The 23,006-nt window shown below is 30.3% G+C and overlaps 2 protein-coding genes across 4 annotated transcripts; one reads left to right on the forward strand and one right to left on the reverse strand.

Annotated features, from left to right (window-relative positions):
* Positions 1–5,248: 5,248 nt before the first annotated feature.
* LOC111279140 (transcription factor bHLH74-like) lies at positions 5,249–9,221 on the forward strand. Of its 2 annotated transcripts, none has more exons than XM_089758201.1 (8): positions 5,249–7,297; positions 7,397–7,612; positions 7,694–7,759; positions 7,849–7,917; positions 8,340–8,411; positions 8,509–8,652; positions 8,734–8,815; positions 8,900–9,221. In XM_089758201.1, exons 1-8 carry the CDS (start codon positions 6,683–6,685, stop codon positions 8,920–8,922), a joined length of 1,287 nt encoding a protein of 428 aa, XP_089614327.1. In that variant the 5' UTR covers positions 5,249–6,682; the 3' UTR covers positions 8,923–9,221. The 2 variants fall into 2 exon arrangements, with proteins under 2 accessions (XP_089614327.1, XP_022721800.2); XM_022866065.2 differs by having other exon boundaries at positions 5,533–7,297; positions 8,897–9,221.
* A 2,506-nt stretch (positions 9,222–11,727) lies between these two features.
* Positions 11,728–14,960, reverse strand: LOC111279254 (putative xyloglucan glycosyltransferase 12). Of its 2 annotated transcripts, XM_022866339.2 has the most exons (6): positions 14,913–14,960; positions 13,870–14,682; positions 13,471–13,779; positions 13,066–13,356; positions 12,854–12,967; positions 11,728–12,735 (listed from the first exon to the last, which is right to left on the reverse strand). In XM_022866339.2, the coding sequence occupies exons 2-6, from the start codon at positions 14,638–14,640 to the stop codon at positions 12,115–12,117; spliced, it is 2,106 nt and encodes a 701-aa protein (XP_022722074.1). In that variant the 5' UTR covers positions 14,641–14,682; positions 14,913–14,960; the 3' UTR covers positions 11,728–12,114. The 2 variants fall into 2 exon arrangements, with proteins under 2 accessions (XP_022722074.1, XP_022721997.1); XM_022866262.2 differs by having other exon boundaries at positions 13,870–14,960.
* Positions 14,961–23,006: the final 8,046 nt, after the last annotated feature.

Below are 23,006 nucleotides of genomic sequence, written 5' to 3' on the forward strand. Positions count from 1 at the left end.
ACTTTGGTAGTATTTTCAACTGTTTCAAATATATATACGAGTGATTATATATATTATATCAAATTTCAATACATAAAACATTGATAAAAAAAAAAAAAAGATATTGAAGCCTCTTCATATATTTTACTTTTATTTTATCTTTTATGTTTGTCAGAAAATTAATTTTTTTAATTCACTTTTTAAAAAAAGATAAATTTTTCTGAAAGTTATATTATTTCAAGATTTTGTTGTTATTAATAACAAATTTTTTTTATTAAGTTCTTATATTTCTACACTTTCATAGCAAATTTAATTTGATAATTTAGTCATAGAAATAGGTATTTGTTTTTTTTTAATTTAATATAATTAAATTAAATCTCATTACATAAAATTTTTTTATTTCACCACTGTTTGTAGAGATGTAAGTGTGTGTGATAAAATTTTTCACTTCAAAACTATTGATTAAGCAGTTTAATTTCAAAATCAATAGTCAATTTTAAAAATGTAAATGATACATTAATACTCGTAAATTATTCGAGTTCGATTTGAATAAAATTTGAATTTAATTCGATTATTATCGAGTCAAATTCGAATTTGAGTAATTTGACTTATGATTGAGTTAAATTCTAATATTCTTATATTCGACTCGAATAATTTATGAGTCTGATCAAGTTTTTATATTTTAATATATTTTAATTAATAAAATATTTCGAATTTGAACTTAAGTATAAATCATAAAATTTTTTTCGAATATAAAAATTAAACTTATTTTTACATGTTAATCAAATCTAATCAAGTGAGTTAAAATAATTTGATTTTTATCTTGAATCGAATTTAAATTTAAAAAATAAAATTTAATAAAATTAAAATTAAATTTTAAATATCAAATTTTAAATAAAACTTGAATTCAAATTTAATATTATATCAATTTATTTCAACCAATTAAAGATTCAAGACATGTTTTAAATGGCAAGCTAGAGTTATTTTTTAGCCTCGTTGGCTATTGGGGCATTCGAAGCACGAAGGTGCAGGGGCAGCAGGCTCCTGGCTATGGCAATTGACAGGGTACATTGAAATTTTGAAAGCATCAGAATTGATGATGTTTTCAGGTTATCTGGATTTCATCTAGACAGACGGATCAAGCTTAAAGCTTTGGATATGGTAGGACTGTGGCAAGAACTGCAAGATACGAAATTATTTCTGACATGAATTTTGTCCTTTTTAAGGCTGTTTAAACCCTTAATTGCTGCTATAACAATCAGGAAATCAAGTACCTCATTTCCTTTCAGCTTCTGAACTCATCATTATGTTTCTTTATAAATTTTCTTTTGCCGTACTTATGATTATGTTCAGTACCCAGGTTTGTTTTATAATGGTAAGTAGTTTCTGAAGTTTCCATGCCTGTTTAAAAACATTGGAAAGTTAAAAAGAGATCTTTGTCCAATGTGCGTTAGACGCCTGAAACAGCAGCTATTGATTTTTGCTTTTCGATGATGATTTGTGGTTGTGATTCTTATTTTCAGACAAATTTTCTAGTGCTTTTGAATGGCACTATTTTTCACAATGAAACACACGGCTGAAACTTCTTTATGTGGAAAACATCGATGACTTGGAATGATTATTCATGGGTTGAATGAGTTTGCATCGAATCGAAAGCATCATTGTTTTCAGTTTCCTTAACAGCAGCCTTTCCTGCTTTAATAACTAAAGGAAACATGATTATGATTACTCCTCCAACGCGCATGCTTCTCTCAGCTTTCATTGGAGCGTATAAAATATCTCACATTCTTTTGCATGTTTACCCTCCCTTCGTCCGTAACCCAAATTTAATTGGTTTCATCGTGAGATATTATTGATTTTAATTAAAATATTTTATGATTTGTTTGATATAAGATATTTTTATAATTATAAATTTAATTTTTTATATATATTTAAATTATTAAAATATCATATGAGATTGAAATATTATATCATCGATACTTTTTTTAATTCGAAGAACCCCACTTTCAACCCAATGGTAAAGGAAATTGGTAAGCTACTTTCTTTCTTATCTATTTTTAATCATGATGAGTTGCTGTTTTTATAATTTCTGCCTGCAAACCGTCCACTAATATTATAGTACAAGAAACTGCCAATTCATTTTCTGGTATTGTATAATTGGGGAAAAAGGAAGGTCGTGCCAACTTTGTGCAAAGAAGAGAGGAAAAAAGCTTAAAGCTTCTTTGAAAGTATAAATCTTACTGGCCCAAAAAGAGTGAGGAGGAGGCAGCATCAAACATGGGTTGTGAACTTTGTAAAGCAAAGAAAGACCCAAGTAATCTTTAATGGGTTAGAGAAAATATGGTGAGGCAAAATCTTATGATTGACCCACCACCCCATCTCATCATTGCCAATTAGGCAGGACCACATCCGCATCTGGTGGATCATAGGGGAAGGAAGGGTAAGGGCCAATGCGGGGGAGCTCGGCGCATGCCGCAAGCTTGATGGCGGTGTCGCTTTTTAGTTAATAAGTGATTGTTAATAATATATAAAGATGTTGATGATGAAAATTAGCCTTTTTTTAAGAGTTAATAATTAGTTATGTGAGTCCGTAAGAATTAGTCGTTAATTAAGAAGGGAAGTTCAATTTTTTTGTCAATCAAGATTCACAGGCGTCGGTGGGTCAGTCAATGGTTTTATTTTCTAATTGATTAGATATTATAAGGGTTGCAACCATGAATTATTTTGATTGCATCATCATCAAATTAATCCCATGTAGACACTCATATTCTCTCTTATCTTTCTTTTGTTCCTATTACTAGCCTTTTAGCCCAACCTTCCATTTAATGTACCATATTTTTATGTATATACCTGTGATATTATGAGCCAATTTGGATTCCATTTAACTTTTTGAAATTTTTTGAGTTAATAATGAAATATTAAATTTGATATTGAATTTTAAATTGTTTTAATATGATAAATAAAAGATAAGTTTATTAACTAATATAATATTTAAATTATTATTTAACCATCACATGTCATAATTTAAAGCTAATCATGTTATAAACGAATGTTACATTAATTAATAGATTCATAATTCAAATATCATATTAAAAATTTTTAAAATTTATATATCAAATTAAAATATTTCATTATAATTTATAAATCATTCATATTTTTTTCTTAAAAAATAATTTTAATTATCTTTTCAATTAGCGACTGTATGAACAGACAATGCAATCTCAAAACTTCAAAATAACTCAATTATTTTGATTCGATGTCTTTTATTTTGATCATTCTAACTATGTTTAATTAAAAATGTTTCACATGTTACATGCTTCAAGGATATGCAAACATTTTCCGTATAAATTTTTGGACTACAAATCTATAGCCTTCACCATTATTTCAAATAATTTGAAAAAAGAAGAAGAGTTGTCCAACATTTAAATCCAAAAGCATTTGTTTAAACAGGTTTCATATTTTACATGCTTCGACTTGGTCAAGTCAATAAAATCATACTTATTCATTCTCTAATAATCAAAATTGATCAAAATTTCGTTACTTTAAAGGGATCTTGACAATTAAAATTTTAAAATTTAAATGTTTGAATTTGAATTTTAAAATGAACGGATGAGATGATGAGATCGAGATTGAAAATGAGAATGAGTTATTTGGTATTGTATAATATAATTTCATTTATACAAAAATTAAATCAAAATTCAACAATAATTAACATTTTCATTACCATTGCTTCTAATTCCAGGGACCGAACATTTAGTATTACATTGTTTCGAGAAGGAAAATCAAAGATATCCAATTGCCAGCCCCACTCTTCATTTGGTACCAAGAAGAATGATTTGGTGTGAGTACCCACATAGATAAGTTAGGTGTACCATCTAAATCATACCAACACAATACTATTTTTTACTACCCAGTCCTTGATGTGGGGTCCCCATTCCATCACATGGTATGGAAAAATCACATCATCAATCACAACACATTTCATATAAATCCTTCCATAACAAACTGAATGTCAAACAGTGGGGGTGTGGTACACTGGATAATGAGTTCAGTCATGGCCAGGCTTCTAAATTCTAGGCAAAATTACCCGTTGATTTCGCCAATAAAAGGGTTTTATATTTTTCCAGCAAGATCACAACCAGGACTTGAAGTTGACCAAAAATCTGATTTGACCAGCTTTTTTGAATGGGGCAAAAGCGACAGCTGGAAACCCGTAACAGGACAATAAGGTAAAATTGATGATTAGATTCCATTATTCCTTTTGTTCCTCAAAGAAAAGATGGCTGCAGGTATTAATTAATTGATTAATCAATTAAAAATACTGTTAAAAACATGGGAAATGATATTATGCTGCAAAGTTACATCTCCTCTTTGAGTGGTCCAATCAAGATTAGACACCTATCACATTAGTGACTTTATCGGCTTAACCCACAAGCGAACTGGAAGTATAAGTATTATTGTAATATAATTAATTAATTAATTATAATTTAAAATCGTGAAATTAATTAAAATTTTATATAAAATTTGTATTTATAAATAATGAGTTATTTAGATTATAATTAAATGATTTTAAATAATTTTTTTAATATGGTTAAATAATTATTAGATTATAATTAAAAAATGTTATAGACTAAATTCTGCCCAAGCAAAATAGCATCTTAGGTGTACGGATAGGAAGGGATACGTAAAAGAAACCCAACCGCTAATCAGAATGGATAGTGTAAGTGTGAGAGAAAAAAATTGAAAAAAATAAAAATTAATTTAAAATTATAATATTTAATTTGATTTTTTATTTAAATTAAATTAAGTTAAGATATTAAATATATATTAAATTTGATTAAATTTCATATCAAAAATGAAAATTTTAATCGAATCAATTTATATATTTTTATTAATTAATATATATTTTAAATATTTATAAAACAAAATTATTATTTTATATCAAAAAATTTTTGAATGTACTAAAATTTATATTAAAAATATAAAAAATAAAAATAATTAAATTAATAAATTAAATTAAACTAATAAAATTTAATTCAAATCAAATATGAAAGATCTAAATTTAAATTAAAATTTTAAAAATTATAATATTATGTAATATTTTAAAAAAAGAATCCGATGTGATTCAAGTCGTTATTATTGAATAACGACTGGTGAGGACAATGTGAATCAAAAGATGGGCAAGGGGTTGGTGGTGTATGGAGAATGATGGAGCTTAGGTGTATAATTGAGAGTTTCTCAAAAGAAATGAAGAGGGTTAGTTGGCAGTGAAAGAGAAACAAGTGTTAACAGCAAAGAGAGGTCTGTTCTGTTAGAACAGTTGGCAAAATGTGTCAGTAAGAAAAAAAAAAGTTTAAGGTCAAAGAAGGCAGGAAGCAAGCAAGCTTGGCCCTGAAGAGAAGAACATCTCCAATCTCATCTGAGATTAAAAAAAAAAAAATGTAAAATATTGAAAAGGAAAAAGTGTTTAAATAAATTATAAACAATTAAAAGATAAAAAATTTACAAAGGGAAAAAGGAAAGAAAGCTTAGGTTCTGCAATAATTTTGGAACAAGAGCAGTTGGCAGTAGTTCTGTCTTTTAAAAACATTCATACGCATGTCACCTGTTTCAATCTATCTCATATGTGCTTTCTCTCTCTAGCCTTATAGCTCTCTTGCAATTATTTAGAGGGTAAATATAAAAGGTTGGAATTTGATGCTTCTTTTGCTGTTTTGTGCAAGTACCAAATTGGTGAATTTGGTTTCCTCTTCTTGTAGAATTTAAGCTTAGCATTTGATGCTTCTAGAGGTACTGTCAAACAACCAATGTAGGGGACTGTGAATGAGACTCTGCCCCATTTCAGTTCTTGCAGAATTCACGTTAGAATTTGATGCTTTTTGTCTTTTTTTGGATATCCATCTGAGAATATCTCAAAAGGGTTTCTCCAAATTTCTTTTCTTGGTTCTTGGAGAGTTGTTGGGTCTTGATTCAAAACTTGAACATCTTTTTACTTCCTTTGTTAGGACTTTGTCCTACACTCCATTTTTCATTCTACATTCATTTGATTGCAAGTTGAGGACCTGATTTGATTCTCTTCAATTGGGTTTGAGTTGAAGAGATTTAAGACTGCTTAACATAATCAATCACGTTGGTGTTTAATTGAGTTCGAGATTGTGAAAAATATAGTTCTTCTCTTAAGCTAAAGGGAAAAAGGGAATCTGCTTTCTTTTAATTACACTGGTGAGCTGTTACTTGGCTAATGCCATCGTTTGTCTGTGTCCACTTTATGCTCTGAAAGGTTCACTTTCTTGTCTGTTGAAGCATTTTCTTTTTTGCCTTACAGTAGAGTAGACTTGATCCTAGGGTTTTTGAAAGAAGAGGCAAATTGTTGGTCTGTGTATGATTTTGTGCCTGATGCATTGGATTTCTCCTTTTACTTTGCGTCTCTGGGATGCTGCACTGAGAGGTTTCTTTTACTTTAACATCCTCTCAGTTCTATAAAGCTACCTAGATTACTCGTTCCTTGTTCAGTCTGCAAGATATCCCCAGCTAATTTTGGTCAAATCAACTTTCCCTTTAATTTTATGTTACTTCCCTTCTGTTAAATATCTATTCTTGGCCCAGGTCTAGTTTAGATGTTGAGTACGGATTGATTTCAAATTTGCAATTATAAATTGGTTGAGTTCCTTAGAATTTGGTGTTTAGCTTTGGAATCTAGAGCATGGCTAGTGGTGATAATGATGATGTGGGATTTAAACACAGACACGAGAGCCTTATGAATTGTTCATCTTCACAGATGAACACAAATCCCTTGTCTGACAAAGTTGATGCAATGGCAATGAGTTCAATATCCATGTATAACAAGCCTTCAAATGCATCAGATCCTTTCTTTGGTTCTGGTTGGGATCCAATTGTTTCACTGAGCCAGAGTGAAAGCCTTGTAGGTTCTTCAATGGTTTCTCACAGTGAATTTGCCAATACTCAATACTCTCTCCTAATGGAAAATCAGGGAATTAGTGGCACTTCCCACTTTTCCCAATATCAATCTGATCCAAGTTTTGTTGAGCTGGTGCCAAAGCTTCCGGGCTTTGGTAGTGCAAATTTGTCAGAAATGGTTGGTCCCTTAAGTCTACCACAATGCAGCCAGATGGCCAACAGCAGGCGCCCCCCTATTTATGCTCTGATTCATGAGGGTGGCAGTGAAAGGGCTTCAACAAATAGTACACAATCTCGTGATGAGCACCAAATTTCAGAGGAGGGACTTGTAGGTGCTTCGCCCAATGGAAAGAGTAGAAAACGAGTGCCTGAATCAAACTCTCCACTAGGATCATACCAGGTATACTGTTACTATGATCACAATAGTATCAAAATTTGAAGCAATATGATAATCTATGACACCATTGACACGGTAAATTGTCTTTGTTTTTTGTACTAGAATGCTGATGAGGAGCCTCAAAAGGATGCTTCTGGGGAGAGCGGCGATGTTCCAAAAGAACAGGATGGGAAGAAACAGAAAACTGAACAAAATACAGATGCAAATTCACGTGGTAAGCAAAAACAAGCTAAAAGTGGAGAAGCTCCTAAAGAAAATTACATCCATGTGAGAGCAAGAAGGGGTCAGGCTACAAATAGTCACAGCCTGGCAGAAAGGGTAACTGCTTGTTTTCATATTGAAAGAACAATTGTTGTGTTCTTAACTTCATATTGAATCTGGAAATCTTCCTTCTTGCAGGTTAGAAGGGAAAAGATAAGTCAGAGAATGAGATTGCTTCAGGAACTTGTACCTGGATGCGATAAGGTAAGTAGAGGTGGCATAGCTTCATACTAGAGTCTTTCTTTTAAAACAAAATGGAATCTTGATTATTTGAGGTGGTGTCATTGTTTTAGATTACTGGGAAAGCTGTAATGCTTGATGAGATTATCAACTATGTCCAGTCACTGCAGCAGCAGGTTGAGGTATGTTACCATGACTGTAACTCGGTATTTGTTCTTTAGATCTTCATAACAGCAAGAGAATTTCAATGAAGGGCCCTTAGATGTTATTGGGGCATAATTCTTTAGTCTTTTCTTGATAAAAAAGTTAAATTGATTCTGAATCCTCGATTCAAATTTTTATGATTTCAATCACACCATTTTTCCTGGCAACAATTGTTCTTACCTTAGGCTGGTAACTAAATATGGGCACCTCCCTTGGGGATGTGAAGTTGTAGTTTTTGCAGTATTGTACTAAATGTTTAGGACATGAATTTGAGAATTATGCCATATTTACAAATATGAATGAATTTAGTGATATAGATCATTGAATCAGTGTTTGTAACATTGGTAGTGTGATCAAAATATACTAAATTTCAGTGATTTACCCCTTTTCTTCTTTGCAGTTTCTGTCAATGAAACTTGCAACTGTCAACCCAGAACTAAACATTGATTTAGAGAGAATCCTATCCAAAGATGTAAGTTATTCTTCCAATAAAAATTGGAAATTATACACTTTTGTTATGATTTGATATATGTGAAGCAATATGAATCCTTACTCTCCCTCCTGTTTAGATTCTTCATTCAGGAGGTGGAAGTGCAAATGTTATCGGATTGGTTCCTGGGATAAACTCCTCTCACCCTTTATCCACCGGTAACTTTCCGGGAACAATTTCAGGCATCCCGAGTACATATCCACAATTCCCTCCCTTGCCTCAGGTGTGAAAGGATTTCAAAATCATTCTTTATTACCTCTTGCTCATAAAAAATATTGGTTTAACTTTTTTTTTTTGCTTTCAGACTGTACTAGACAATGAGCTCGAAAATCTTTTCCAAATGGGATTTGATTCCAGTTCAGCCATGGACAGTTTGGGACCAAATGGTATTATTCATTGAAGTATTGGAGTTAAATTTTCCAACTTGGTTTCCCATGTTCTAACCTTTAGCCTCTTATCATTTTCAGCAGGTCGATTAAAATCAGAGCTTTGATATGTGGAAGAAGTTAAAATAAAAAATTCTAGTCCCAAGCAAACAAAGCATTCAAGTGTTTCAAGTTGACTGCGCATTAAACTCATCATGAAAAGAAAATTGTGAAAAAAAAAGACGAAGTGGGAAAAGAAAGAAAAAAAACCAGGATTCTTCAGCTGTATAGGTCCTTTTCAGTTCCTTCCTAACTGTTTATTTTCCGAATTTTTAACCAAGGAAGATGACTTGTTAGAATTACCAATCATGTATATTAAGACAACAAAGCAAGATTTGGTTGATGGAATTTTGTTTTTTAATTGGTATTTGTAGGGGGTGTGATGTGATGCTTTGTGAAATATCAATTTTACGTATTTCATTAATCGAAATTTCAAAGTTATATTTATTTTTAAACAGCGACTTGAGTAATCCAACAACAAAGAGCACAGACGAAAGGAAGGAGTTTTTGGGTATGGCATCGTTAGGAAAAGAAAAGAACAGGAAATGGATCAAACAAGTGAAGCGGTTTCCCCACTTTCGCGGTTGTCGGGCTGTTGGGGCAAAACTTGAGCCGGCAAAAGCTGGAAAGGCCGACCTCTTAATGAATTAACTAATGGACCCAATTGTTTGAACTAATTAGCAGGTTTCACCAATGGGCCTAAACAAGCCCATAATACATTTTCATTTCTTTATGATATATAGTTTAATTTAATTTAATTGCTACTGATTTAATAATATCTTAATCTCATTGTCTTCTTTTTATATTTTATTAAAAGAAATTATTTCATCAATTATTAGTAGAGTTAAGATTTCACAATCAAGAAAATGATATACAATATATTAAAAATATAAAAAATTAATTAAAAAATAAATGTGTCCATTATGAAATTAAAAAATTACAGGATATAAAAATGGACTTTTTTTAATATAAAAATAGTATTAAACTTGATAATATTTCAAGATATTAGAACTTGATAAATCAGCAAATTGCATGAAATTTACCGATGTTTCTAAGGCTAAAGATGTTAATCTTATCCATATCTAATAGAAAATCTAATTTTTTATTCTAACGAGGATAAGTGTTATATTGTGAGTATAAAATGAAGATGGATATGATTTTAAATTTTTATTAAGTACAAAAATGGATAATATGGTATATTTATATATATTTAGTAAATAAATTTTTTTATTAAATAATATAAATTATTATTTTAAATTAATTATAATTAATATATTTTTATTGAAAAAATATATTTATATATTTTTATAAAAAAATTACTTAAATATACAAAATAAAAATAAAAAAATTTAAAAAATAAATTTTATTTTTTATTTTTTTTTAAACTATGGGTATTATGTATTCCCATTAAATACCCATGGCAATAAAAAATAAAGATAAATTTAAAATATACATTAAATATATTTAAAATTTTGAAAATAAAAATAAAAAATATTTTATTTTATATTTTGTCCATTGATATCCCTAAACATCGCAAAGGATGGCTGTGAGGTCCATGTTATGCAAGTTTAAATGTAGTGAATCTATCTTCCTTTTTGGCTTCCATCATGCAATCTCCCTCTTTTGACAAAATCACAAAACTAACGTTCTATGAAGAAGCAAGGAAATTTTAAAAATACATTTCTCTTCCATGAGATTTTTTTGTTTTGATAGATACTCTTTTTTCAAATGGAAATTTATTTAAAAATAAAAAAGAAAGGAAATTACATATTGGAATTGGAAGATATATTATTTTATGGGACCAAGCCAAACCAAATGAACGAAAATCTGACGTTAAAAAGGAACCCCACGAAAACAAATGCCACATGCCAATCAATTTCACAGATGCCACTCCTGTCTCAGATGCCACTTGTTGCAGACTTATTGCTGCCGAGTGCTGGAGGATAATGGGATTTCAGATTTCAAATTTCATTGGAATTTAAGTTCCCTTTGAGAATGTAAAAACTGTTAAAAAAAAAAACATTCTCCAATTAAACGTTGATTGACTACTCAGAGTCCCAGACAAACTCCATCACCATCTATCCTCGGAAACAAGTTCAGATTTCTTCCTTCAAACAGATTCAATTTTTTTTTCTTTTGTCTGTGCTTGGAGAAATTCCGTGTGGGATTTTTTTTTTTAAATATGCTGATGCGAAACAAGATTTCAGGGGGTCCATATCCTAGTGTGGTCCAGCTGCTTCCCAACGATAAATTCTGTGAGCCAGCTGTGGGGATGGGCTACAGCCCCATGACTCGAAAGAATCAGACAATGGAGAACCCATGTGCTTCCCAGCTACCCAAGGACAAGATCTAAGCTCAATTTAATTCCTGGATAATGTTTCCATCTAAATTTTAACTGCCAAGCTGAATCTGTTAAAAGAAAGATGAGAACTTTATGAAGGAAAGTAAATGCATAAACTGAGTTAGTACTCTGCCATTTGAAGACCAGAAAGGTAGTGAGATATATAACAAGATTCATTCTTTGAGCTGCTTTTCGTAGCTGTTCCTCGTCAACTTATCCAAACATAATTGGAAAGATAGTTCCCGTTCATGAAATCAGAGGGGGTAGGGGGGTTTGGGGTCAGGTTTGTAAAGACTAAAGAGGGCTACTTGTCCAAATATGCAGGGCAAACAAGAGTGTTCAAAGAACGAAGTTTCCTTGCCAAATAAAGGCCTCTATGTTTTTTACTTTTCCTAGATTTGGTGAGAGAAAAGGTTAGATCATGTTAAGAATCCCAATGGCTAAATGTGAGTAAAACAACTGAATCAAATGACTAATGGGAACATCCAGCTTCAAAGGAAATTAGGAAATCAGCTCAATTACCATCCGTATGTAAAGCGAAAAAAGGAGAAGGGATCAATAATCTACCCTGTTTATGTTTGAACAACAATATTTTCTTACAAAAGAATTGACAGAAAAACAAAAGAATCAAAAAACAGAAAAGAAAAACCTTATATATACTAAAGAGTATCACCATTTTCAAGTGTGCCAATGTCCAAATTGATGCCATTCTTCTGTCCAAGTAACAGAATTTCATCTTGTATTGGATGGAACTGGAACCAGAGACTAGACTAGAGGGTAGAAGACGATGAAAAGTGCTCCCAGCCCTCTTCAAATCTTCCATAAAAGTTCATTTGCATCAATACTCAGATTTGGTGTCCACCCATGCCTGCTGTATTTATATCATCCACATTTTCCTACAAAGTTCCTAATCTGTCCTTTACAGAACCTGCTCACCAATTAAGTCTAGACCAACCAGAAGGAAGGATATCCCTTGAAATAGCAAGAAATAGAAATGGATACCCTGTGCAGACAGAAGGCTCCTAGCTGAAGCTGTTAGAAGAAGGAATGCTAGAGCTAACTCCTTCGTATATATCCTATTATGCTTCTTTTTCCTAGCCTTTTGTTCTTGCTGGATATTGGCTTTCATTTCATCAAGATTGGGTTCTGAACCCCAACGTTGATGTTTTGGCTCTTTCTCAACCAAGGAGACAAGATCACCCTCAGATGATCGACCGGATTTTTTTGTAACAACCCACTCATAAGCACTACCAAGTTGGAAAAGACCAGAGATCATGGCATTGAACTTGGTCACTGACATGGTATTCTCAAAAAGAAGGTAAGGAACAATGAATGGGAAGGATTTTGGGGCCGGAAGGATGTTGAGGAATGACATTGTAGCAGGGATGTAACAGACAACCCATGCGGGAAGTTCAGCCTCTGGAACGAACATGGTCATGGGGAGAATTATGCAGAAAAGAGTGAAAGAATAAAATGGTAGGATCAGTTTTCTTAGCAGAAAGAACAGAAAGATCATATTGAATTTCTTCCATACACTAATCTGCACCAATTAAAATACAGAACAAGAACAAAGGAATCAGAATCCTCAAGATCTATTGAATTTAACAAAACACGATAACTGCTGCGTTAAGCAAAGAGTGTTTTGAAAAAGTATTTACTTTAGCACGGATAATATCTGGCAAACAGAGGCGGAATAACTGCATGGGTCCAGAGTGCCATCGGTGCTGTTGTTTTCTATAAGCTTCATAAGATTCAGGAAGTTCACACTGACACTGAAGAGAAAATACAAAACCAACAAACGTTTACTCTCAAGAAAGTGAATGGCTACTAAATTCAACTAGCAATATTACAGACTAAACTGGAGCTATACCTCAACATCATTGAGAAAAACGAACTTCCATCCTTGAAGATGAGCACGGACGGCAATATCCATATCCTCAACCGTGGTCCTCTCCAACCACCCACCAGAATCCTCCAAAGCCTTTATCCTCCAAACCCCAGCAGTCCCATTAAACCCAAAGAAATTAATGAAAACACCATTGACTTGTTGCTCTACCTCAAAGTGAAATGACAAATTTATGTATTGTAATCTTGTTAGCAAATTCTCATCCTTATTCACAAAGGACCACCTTGCCTGAACCAACCCTACATCTTCATTATCCTGCAAGCATATAACCAATATAAATTTCACTTCAGCTAATCCTAAACATACTAAATACTGTTTAAATTCACTAAATTGCACCCAACTCAAAACAGAAGCAGTTGATTTCGTTACCTTAAAATGGGGGACGGTTTGTTTGAGAAAATTAGGGGTCGGCTGGAAATCAGCATCGAAAATGGCAACAAATTCGTAGTCCTTAACATAACTACAACTCATGGCAGACTTAAGATTACCAGCTTTGTAACCATCTCTAATTACACGGTGCCGATACACAATGTGCGCACCTTCTTGTTGCCATTTATGCACCTCTTCTTTAATAAGCAGCTGCGTGGTTGGATCATCAGAATCATCCAAAACTTGAATCAAAATTTTCGATTTTGGCCAGTCCAAATTACACACTGCAGCTATTGATTGTTGGTAAACCTGCATAATAGATTTTTAAATTAAACCATGATTAAAAAAGTGGGTTTCTGTTAAAATGATTAAAAAAAGATTTTTTTTTTTTTGTTTCACCTCTTTTTCGTTACACATAGGGATTTGAACGAGAACCATTGGGAAGAAACCGTCTTCTCCAGATTCAAGATCAGCGACAGCGTCTTGCTTGGGAATTGGCTTGATTTTTTTGAAACGGATCCAAAAACAACCCAAACAGAGGAATAACCTATCCATGCTTTGGATAAGGAAAAGAATAATGCAGACATTTGCGAGAAACTGAAGAGGAGGAGCAAGATACTCCACCCGAATCAAAACCCAACGAGAATACAACCAATCGAACAAATCTCGAACACCAAAAGGCGCTGTAAAAATATACTGTAATTGAAGCTTTGGAGCACCAAAATGCCAGCCTTTAAAATACGCGGCAATCTCGAAACCGAGTAACAATAAAGATAACCAAAGGAACACTTTGATGCAGTTATAGAACCTGGTTTTAACGGTTTTGTTTTCAACGGAGGAAGTGTTGTTGGTTTCGTTGTCATTGTCGGTGTCGGTTCGACCAGAGGCAACTCGGCGACGGATGGCTGAACCGAGACTGACCAATGTGGAGGCAATGGAGGTTAAGCAACCGGCGGCACGGTGGGCTTTTAACAGGAGGACCCAAGTGAGTTGTTTCGCGTTTTTGCCACGCGCTTTTTCTCGCGGACCGGTTGGGGTGTTGCCGATGAGGAAATCGTCTTCGGATGGACCTTCGAGCTCGATCATTGACCAGTTTGGATTTTCCATTTTGACAACCACCGGGGTTCCTTTATGGCTGCCTTTTGCCCACCAATCATAGGACGGCGCCATTGTTGGATCTTTCTTGTCCTTGAAACTTGACTGTCGTCCGATCTAGACAGAGCAAGAATTTAAAACGAGGGAGAAAAAAAGGCTAAAAATTTAACAACATTATCAGATGACAAAAAAAAGAAGAAGAAGGCGAAGAAGAAAGCAAACAAAGGGGAGACGCAGACGCGTGGATTTTGCCAAAGGCAAAATAGCGATGGCGTCTCTCTCTGAATCACGGGGTTTTGAAGAGGAGCTGAGAAGAGAAGAGAAGAAAGGAGCTTCACAGTTCTAACCTGTTGAGGAGGAAAAGTAAAGCAGTTCCAAGAAAGCTCTTCTCATTCGATTACAGCTGGCAAAAGAGGTGGTTTTTAAAAATAAAATAAATGAGAGAAGAGAGAAAGGGAAAGAGAGAATCGGGAAAAAGGTGGGAACAGCTCAACACGTCTTTGATTTTGATTATCTGAAAAGAAAAATAAATTTGTCACAAAATCCAAATGCATTCACATTTCAAAGCATGACAGCACGTTGTCTGTCGATATTAATAATTCCAAAGGCAAAACAGAACAAAAAAACCCACAATTTTGATCCTTTTTTGTTTGTTCTTTTTTTCCCATCAACCAAATGTTAGCCCACAAAAGAATTTTACTAATAGAAGATTTTGTTCATAATTAAAAATAAAATCTTTACAAACAAAGACCTTTGAAGTTCCGACAATGACAGATTTTTTCTTTTCATTTTCTTTAAATTTTACTACCAAATCCAGCAACGAGCAACAACAACATGAGCCCTAATCGGCTAACCCCAAAAAAATTAAAAATCATCGTATGAATTTTACAGCGCGGCAAAATTAGCCTTGGATGAGATCTCAAAGCCACCGACAATTCTCAGTAAAAGAACGTGAAAGTCACGAAGGGTTATTTTGGGAAATCCGATGGAGTAAGAGACAAGACAAGAGAAATTAATGGATACACAGGGGTACTTGAGAAAATCAATGCCGTGATCTAGAACACATTTTTGTCCGAATCAATGATCCAAAATCTTTGCTTTGCCTAAAACATTTAATTCTCCCTGCTCATCAGCTGCACTGGAACAGAAACTCCCTTTGGTCATGGTCACGTGATCATGAGAAAGTGAGAAACATATTAGACATTTCAACGTTACAAGACTCTTGCGGTCTGGTCTAAAGTCTGAATGTAGGCCGGGGGTAAAATTGGAAATTTGCTGTCAAAGGGAATTTTGGAATAATTCTGTTTGTGGAATCCTAGGATGGAGTCAAATGGGCCGTTCATCTCCGACACGTGTGGGAAGGACCGAGACGACAAAACTGCACGTGAGAAAAAAAGGGGAAGAAACGTGGCAAGTGACGGTAAGGGAGACGCACAACCTACGCCGTTTCATCTACTTCCCCGCGATCTTCCCTTGCCTGCGGTCTTCAAATTTTCACTCTGCAAATTAAAAATAAATTTATTAATTCATAAATTTCATTTCATTTTAGATTTAATATTATAAAAATATTATCAATAAAGTATTAATTCAAATAGCATACATGTTGATCAAATTTTTAAAATTACGGATTAAAAAAATTTTAAACACGTAATCTTCTTTTTAAATAAATTAAATAAATAAATCAATATCGTTAAACTACTCTAATCTCATGAATAAAGATAACACCAATCTACGATTTTCATCTCATTGTTGCTGATGATTAAGATAATAACTTAATGTATTTTAAATTCGTTTGTTTTATCTTATCTCTTGCACGATAATTCGTTCGTCAAATGAGTGGAATTTTCTTTCGCAATTTGTTAAAATTTAGCATGCCATCTTAAACTTTTGACTTGAATGTTTTCATGCATTAAACAATAAAAATGTTACTTCTATAATTTTTATTGTTCAGTTAAAAAAAAATTTATGTATAAGGTTTTTAAGATGGAAGGCTAGACACATTAATCAAACAGTACAAATGAAAAGGATTTGTATAAAACAGTTTGAAATAGTAAAGCGTGGCTCGTGTATAGGGTTGACATCGGGTCAGATTCGGGACGGATTTGCTCACCTCAAATCTGATCCTACCTAATTTTTTTTTTGTTTTTTTATATTTTAATCCGACTCCAATTTGATATTATATAAATCGTACATAATTCGACTTGAAATTAATAAAATATTATTTTTAAAATATAAAATATTTAAAAACATCATTATATAAATATATATAAATAAAAAATTAAATAATTAATTAAAAAATAATTTTTTATATATATATTTGATCGGATTGAATTTTGCGTAAAATTTGATTCTGACTCGACTTCAATTATTTTTTAATCTTATCAAATTTGATCCGACCCGAAAATTGAATTAAAAAAAAAAAAATCAACCTCATAGGATTGAGTTGGGTCGAGTCATATTAAATTGCCGACCCTACTCGTGTAAAATTTTTTCATGCATTTATTACATTTTTATGCAATATATAAGTATTGATAGATTCACGTTGTGTGAGATAATTAATTAATTATCATCATTATCACCGTATGAATGTGTTGAAAAATAAACAAGACTTTATGGTAGTGTTTTTTTTAGGAGATCTTGACTTTTTATTTTTCATAATTTTTTTTTTTTTTTTAAGATGATCATCATCATAGTGTTATCAAACTTTGCCTTGGTCTAATTTTCTCTCCACTAATCTTTTCATTACATCATTTTCATCTAGTTAAAAAATAATATTAAATTCAAAATTTAACTCGATTTATATAATTATTTTTAATAAATTAATATTTAATAAGTTTAAATTTTAAATCATTACCTATAATCTATTTTTTTATTATTAAATTATAGTCTCCTTTATTAAACAAAAAACTAACTTATTAATTATTATATTTTTAATTAACTTTAATTTATTAGATAACGTTAATCATTAATAGAATAATACGTAAACTTTTATTGATCTACAATATATATATATATATATATATATATAATGTACAACTAAATGATAATCTACATATATCGTAATACTTGTTCAAAGTCTAAGCTTTTGCAAAATTTCAAAGAATTATAAAATTCCTTTTCTTCTTCATAAAAAATTATTTTATTAAGTTCATTTGCCAAACATGAAAAATTTTGCTGCCAATTCTTTCTTATTTGATCAAAAAGCAAGATTCAGTCTCTTAAGTAGTGAAGATTAATATAGTTTTTACAATAATTTTGATACGGATATATAAAAAATATATCATTTAATTAAATTGTGAAAAATATTTATATTAATAGAATAATCTTTAACTATCGAATCTTATAATGTTAAACCGAAAATAAAACATCAAAAAATAATAATTTTTTTTTATATTTATCTTTGATTGAATAACAAAGCATACTTATTAATTTAGTTATAATTATTTTTTATTAATTTTTATTTTTTCCATATGTAATTGCTTTTTATTAGAACATAAATTAAATATACAAATTAAAAACATATATACAATTGAGATCTTTTAAACATATAAACAGTATATATCCCGCTTAATTAAATATATAAAAGTATATAAATCGGATCTAAATATATATATATATATGTCATTAATCATATAATACAAATAAGACTAAAGAAAATATTTGAATAAATAAACAAGTGGAGGAAATTAAAAAAAAAAGAAATAAAATATGAAAATGTAGTGAAATCATATCTTACCTAGTTTAATCCAATCCAAATGCACTCATTTTCCTTCCATTATTTAAATTAAAAAAAAAAACAATATCATTGAATAATAATAATAATAATAATAATAATAATCTAACACCATTAGGGATGGCATCGGGTCGGGTTCAGGGCGGGTTTTGCTCGCCCCGAACCCGACCCGATTTTATGCTCATCAAACCCGACCGCGATCCGATCTGAATTATTTTAATACCCGACCCGGACCTGATCCGAAAATATGTAAACAGTACCCGATCGGATCCGATCCGAAATTAATAAAATATTATTTTTTAAAATATAAAATATTATTTTTAAAATATAAATATTTAAAAATATCATTATATATATATAAATAATTAATTAATTAATTAAAAAATAATTTTTTAATAATGTCAGGTCGGGTTGTAGGCATACCCGAACCCGACCCGACCCCGACTATTACCTAAATTTACCCAATCCGACTCTGACCCGAAACTCGAAATTCAAGAAAAAAAAAAAACCTCAACCCTATAGGGTCGGGTTGAACCGAAATCCGTCGGGGACGGGTTTGATCACCATCCCTAAACACCATCAGGTACTTATTTTTTGCACTAAAAAAGATAATAATAAAAGCATAAAAAATGGACTTATTCATTCCTGAGTGTGAAAGCTTTTACCCTGTCAAAACCAACAAACTATGACTGTAAAATAAAAAAATAAAAAAAAGCTTGCCTGGCAACGCTCTCACTTCTTGATCATCAAATAATAAAACTCAAATTTTCTCCTCACCAATCCTTTTCGTGACATCAACATCTCATTTAGTCAAAAGATAATATTAAATCTGAATCGATTAGTGCAATTATTTTTAATAAATTTAAATTTTTTTATTTTTTATTTTCAAATTATGATATTTTTTATAAAAAATAAATAAATATCGCTTCTATCAAGTTCCGTGTGCTCAATGAAAAAGTTTTTTCTTTTGATGTTATTTTATCAAAAAAAAATTAGTAAAGAAGGAAAAAAAAAATCAACAAATCTAAGCTAAGAAAATTCAGTGGATGAATCTAGTCTAGGAATAAAATCAACATTCATGGATGACAGCATATGATTGCTTTTGAATATTTTCCAATGATACAAAAAGGGAATTATAGAAGTTTCTTCAGTAATTATTATAAAATTAATAGCATTATTTAAAGATTAATATTTTTAAAAGAAAAAATTATGTATTATATATATAATCAAAAGGTTAGGTGAGAGTAAAGAACATTGGCTATAAGCATAATTGATGTCCAATATACTAAATGCTAAAATCATTGGACATTTGATTGAATTTTATGAAGTAAACAATGGGCACATGAATTTAATTAATTTGATTCAAAAAATATTTTTTTTTTAAGTGACTCGAAATTCTTCTTTGTCTTGGTCCATTAGACAATGCCGACACTTGCCTTCTTTTTTTTTTTTTTAGAATTTGTCTGGTAAGAATCACTATTATTAATATTTATGAAAAAAAAAAATTTAAAATTTAATTTAATTGATTTATATAATTATATTTTTTAAATATAATATTTGAAATTTTAAAATTTATTTATAATTTTTTTTCATATTTTCTCACCGTAATTTTTTTTAATTAGAGCTAAATCATTTTTAAGTCAAAATAGATTAGTTAATTCATAAAAAAAAATGTAAAAAAAAGCTGATCCCACTGGAGGGAAAAAAGGTAAAAAAAATGATGGATTGGGACGTGATTAGAGGTGTAATCAAGTCAAGTTAAGTTGATACAGTAAAAAATTCGAGTTCGACTTTCAACTCAATGCTCGATATTTGGTTCAAACTCAATCGAATTTTATTTTTTTAGTTCGAGCTCGATTCGTGATCGAAATTGAGCTATTCAAACTCGCTCGATTAAGTTCGAATAATATGTTAAAATTAGCTAAATTCTTATATTCGACAAAAGTTTGATTGATTATTTGTGCTCGAGCTCGAACTCAAATTCGATAAGTTTTATTAATTAAAATAATAATAAATATTTAAATATAAAAGCTCAATTAAGCTCGCGAGTTATTCGAATTAAGTATAAGAATACTCGAATTCGGCTTGATCGATAAGTCGAGCTACTCGAGCTCAAGCTCGACTCGATAATAATCGAACCGAATTCGAATTTTATTCGAATCGAATTTGAATAACTTATGAGTATTAATATATCATTTACATCCCTAAACGTGACGGTTATGAAATTAAATAAAATAAATAAACTATTTTTTTTATTTAAAATTAAATTTTTTAAATAATTTTTTTATTCTTTTATTTTGTTTTTTAATGTAATTGAACCCCATGTTTTGTTCTTCTTTTCTCTCATATCTTACAAAATTTTGGTTGTTCTTTTGTATGTCTCATCACTTTGATTCTTCATGTTTTTTAGGGTTCTAATTGTGAAACAAATATAGATAAGCATTTGAGTTGGTTTGATTTGATTTTTATTATAAAACATAACTAATTCAAAAGGTCTTGATTATTAAAAAAAAAAAAATCCTCCTTACATGTTTTAATTTTCTACTGACTTGAAAATTTTTTATTATTCAGCAAAACAATGCTTTAAATATATAAGAAAAAAAAATAAATGTCAAAGCCTAGGATATTCTAGCACGCTATCCATGAAAGGCCGGTTTTCTCATAACAGAATAATACTTTTCCAAAGTTTTTAAAGAATACTTCAGTATAAAGGAGCGGTGAAGAGAGGGGCTTAATTAAAAAAAAAAAAAATGACAAAAAGATGCCCAGCTGGCATTTGTTACCATTTGGGTTTTTTTTAATTCTTAATATAACTTTAATCTCTCTTATTTTATTATTTATTTGATTAAAAATAATATTATACACAAATTTTTTTGAATCTGTAATTTTCAAATATTAAAGAACAAAATATCTGTTTTTGAAATGCAGTTGAAAATGTCGGTATTCACGGCTCCATGTGGGTACTTTTGTTCCCCATCCAAAACAAAAAATAAAATAAAATATTTATTTTTTTAAGATATATACATAAGACAAATCCAGGGGCTTTGATTAAGATATCGTATGATGAAATTGATTTTAATGAAATTAAAAATAATAATAATTATTATTTAAATTTTGATTAAAAAATTATTGTAATTATATTGATAAAAAATTTAATAATAATTTTATATTAAATAAATTTTATTAAAATTAATATTTAAATTCAACTAATGATATGTAAATTTAATTATATTGTATAAAAAATATGATAAAATTTAAATTTAACTTAAATTACAGATAATTAATTTGAATATAATATAAAAATAATCGCTCAATTATTGTGGTAATAAGCATTACAGCGCTCATTAACTTTGATGAACATGTCAATGATTTGGACCTAACACCTAACAGCTTTGAAATATGTAGTTTGAGCTTTCAAATAACGGGACAGTCCATCGTGGTTTGCACGATAAAAGACGAAAGCTAAGTTCCAAAAAAAGAAAAAAAAAAAGTAAAACTAATAATTTCTGAATGCGAGGCCAAGGGACTGTCATTTCGGGTAATTGAGTTTGAATGGGTGTAAATTGTCTAGACGAAAGCTAAGTTTCCATTGTCAAACAAGAATTTGATTATAATATATACTTGAGATTTATTATTTAATTATAATAAATAAATAATAAAATTTGATGCAATTATGACATCAATTTACCATCAAAATTTCAAAATTATATCAATCATCTGCTTTGCTTTTCAAATGAGACTTTGATAAATATCATTTTAAAGCAAATGAGAGACAATTGTAAATTTAAAACTTAATTTAACTAATTTAATTAATTCATAAAATTTTTTAAAATATAATATTTAATGAATTAAAATTTAAAATTTTATTTTACAACTTTTTTATTTATTTATCATTATAGGTGTTCATAGGTTGGGTTTGAGTTAAGCTTATTTTTTGTATTAATACCTTATATGTTTGCTTAGGCTCGAGTTTGTTTGAAATTTCATACTTCAAAATTTTTTTAAATTCGATCCAAATAAAAGAAATAAATTTTAAATACATTTATTAAACTTAATTTATATAATAAAAAATTTAAAAGTTATGATTAAATTAAGTATAATGAGATTATATTTAATTCATGTATATATATAAATTAAAAATAAAAATTATATAAAAATAAAAATAAGTCTAACAAAAAATATATAATTTTTATTTTATTTTTTAGATATATTTGAATTAATATATATAATTCACAAATATATATATAAATAAAAAAAATATATATACATATAAATTTGGGTTAAATTCGACTCAAACTTTAAATTTTTTATCAAAAGTGCAATCTAAAATTTAAATGAAATTAAAAATTTACTCAAACCTGTTTAATAATCTTTAAACTTTTCATCGAACTTTCTCAAAACTTAAGCCAACCTTCGAGTTTAAATAAATAATTTGACACTTGAATATATCTATGTTTCATGTTGAAGTTTTTATGTATAAAAATAGAGAAAAAGGTAAAATAAGTAATTTTGAAAAGATTAGGACAGAAAAAGCCTCAGATATGGCATGTGAATCATTAAAAAAAAAAAAAAAGGGGAGATCAATGCTAAGAAAACGTGGGTTTGCTAAAGAAAAAGGAAGGAGCGGCTGCAACACAACGCTCACCTGAAAATTGTTGAGAAACTGGGCAGCCGGACTGCATCTGGGCTGAAATCATATATATATGAT

The sequence above is a fragment of the Durio zibethinus genome, chromosome 3 (assembly GCF_047325235.1).
Source record: "Durio zibethinus cultivar Kanyao isolate XHJ-2024 chromosome 3, ASM4732523v1, whole genome shotgun sequence".
Taxonomy (NCBI): Eukaryota; Viridiplantae; Streptophyta; class Magnoliopsida; order Malvales; family Malvaceae; genus Durio; species Durio zibethinus.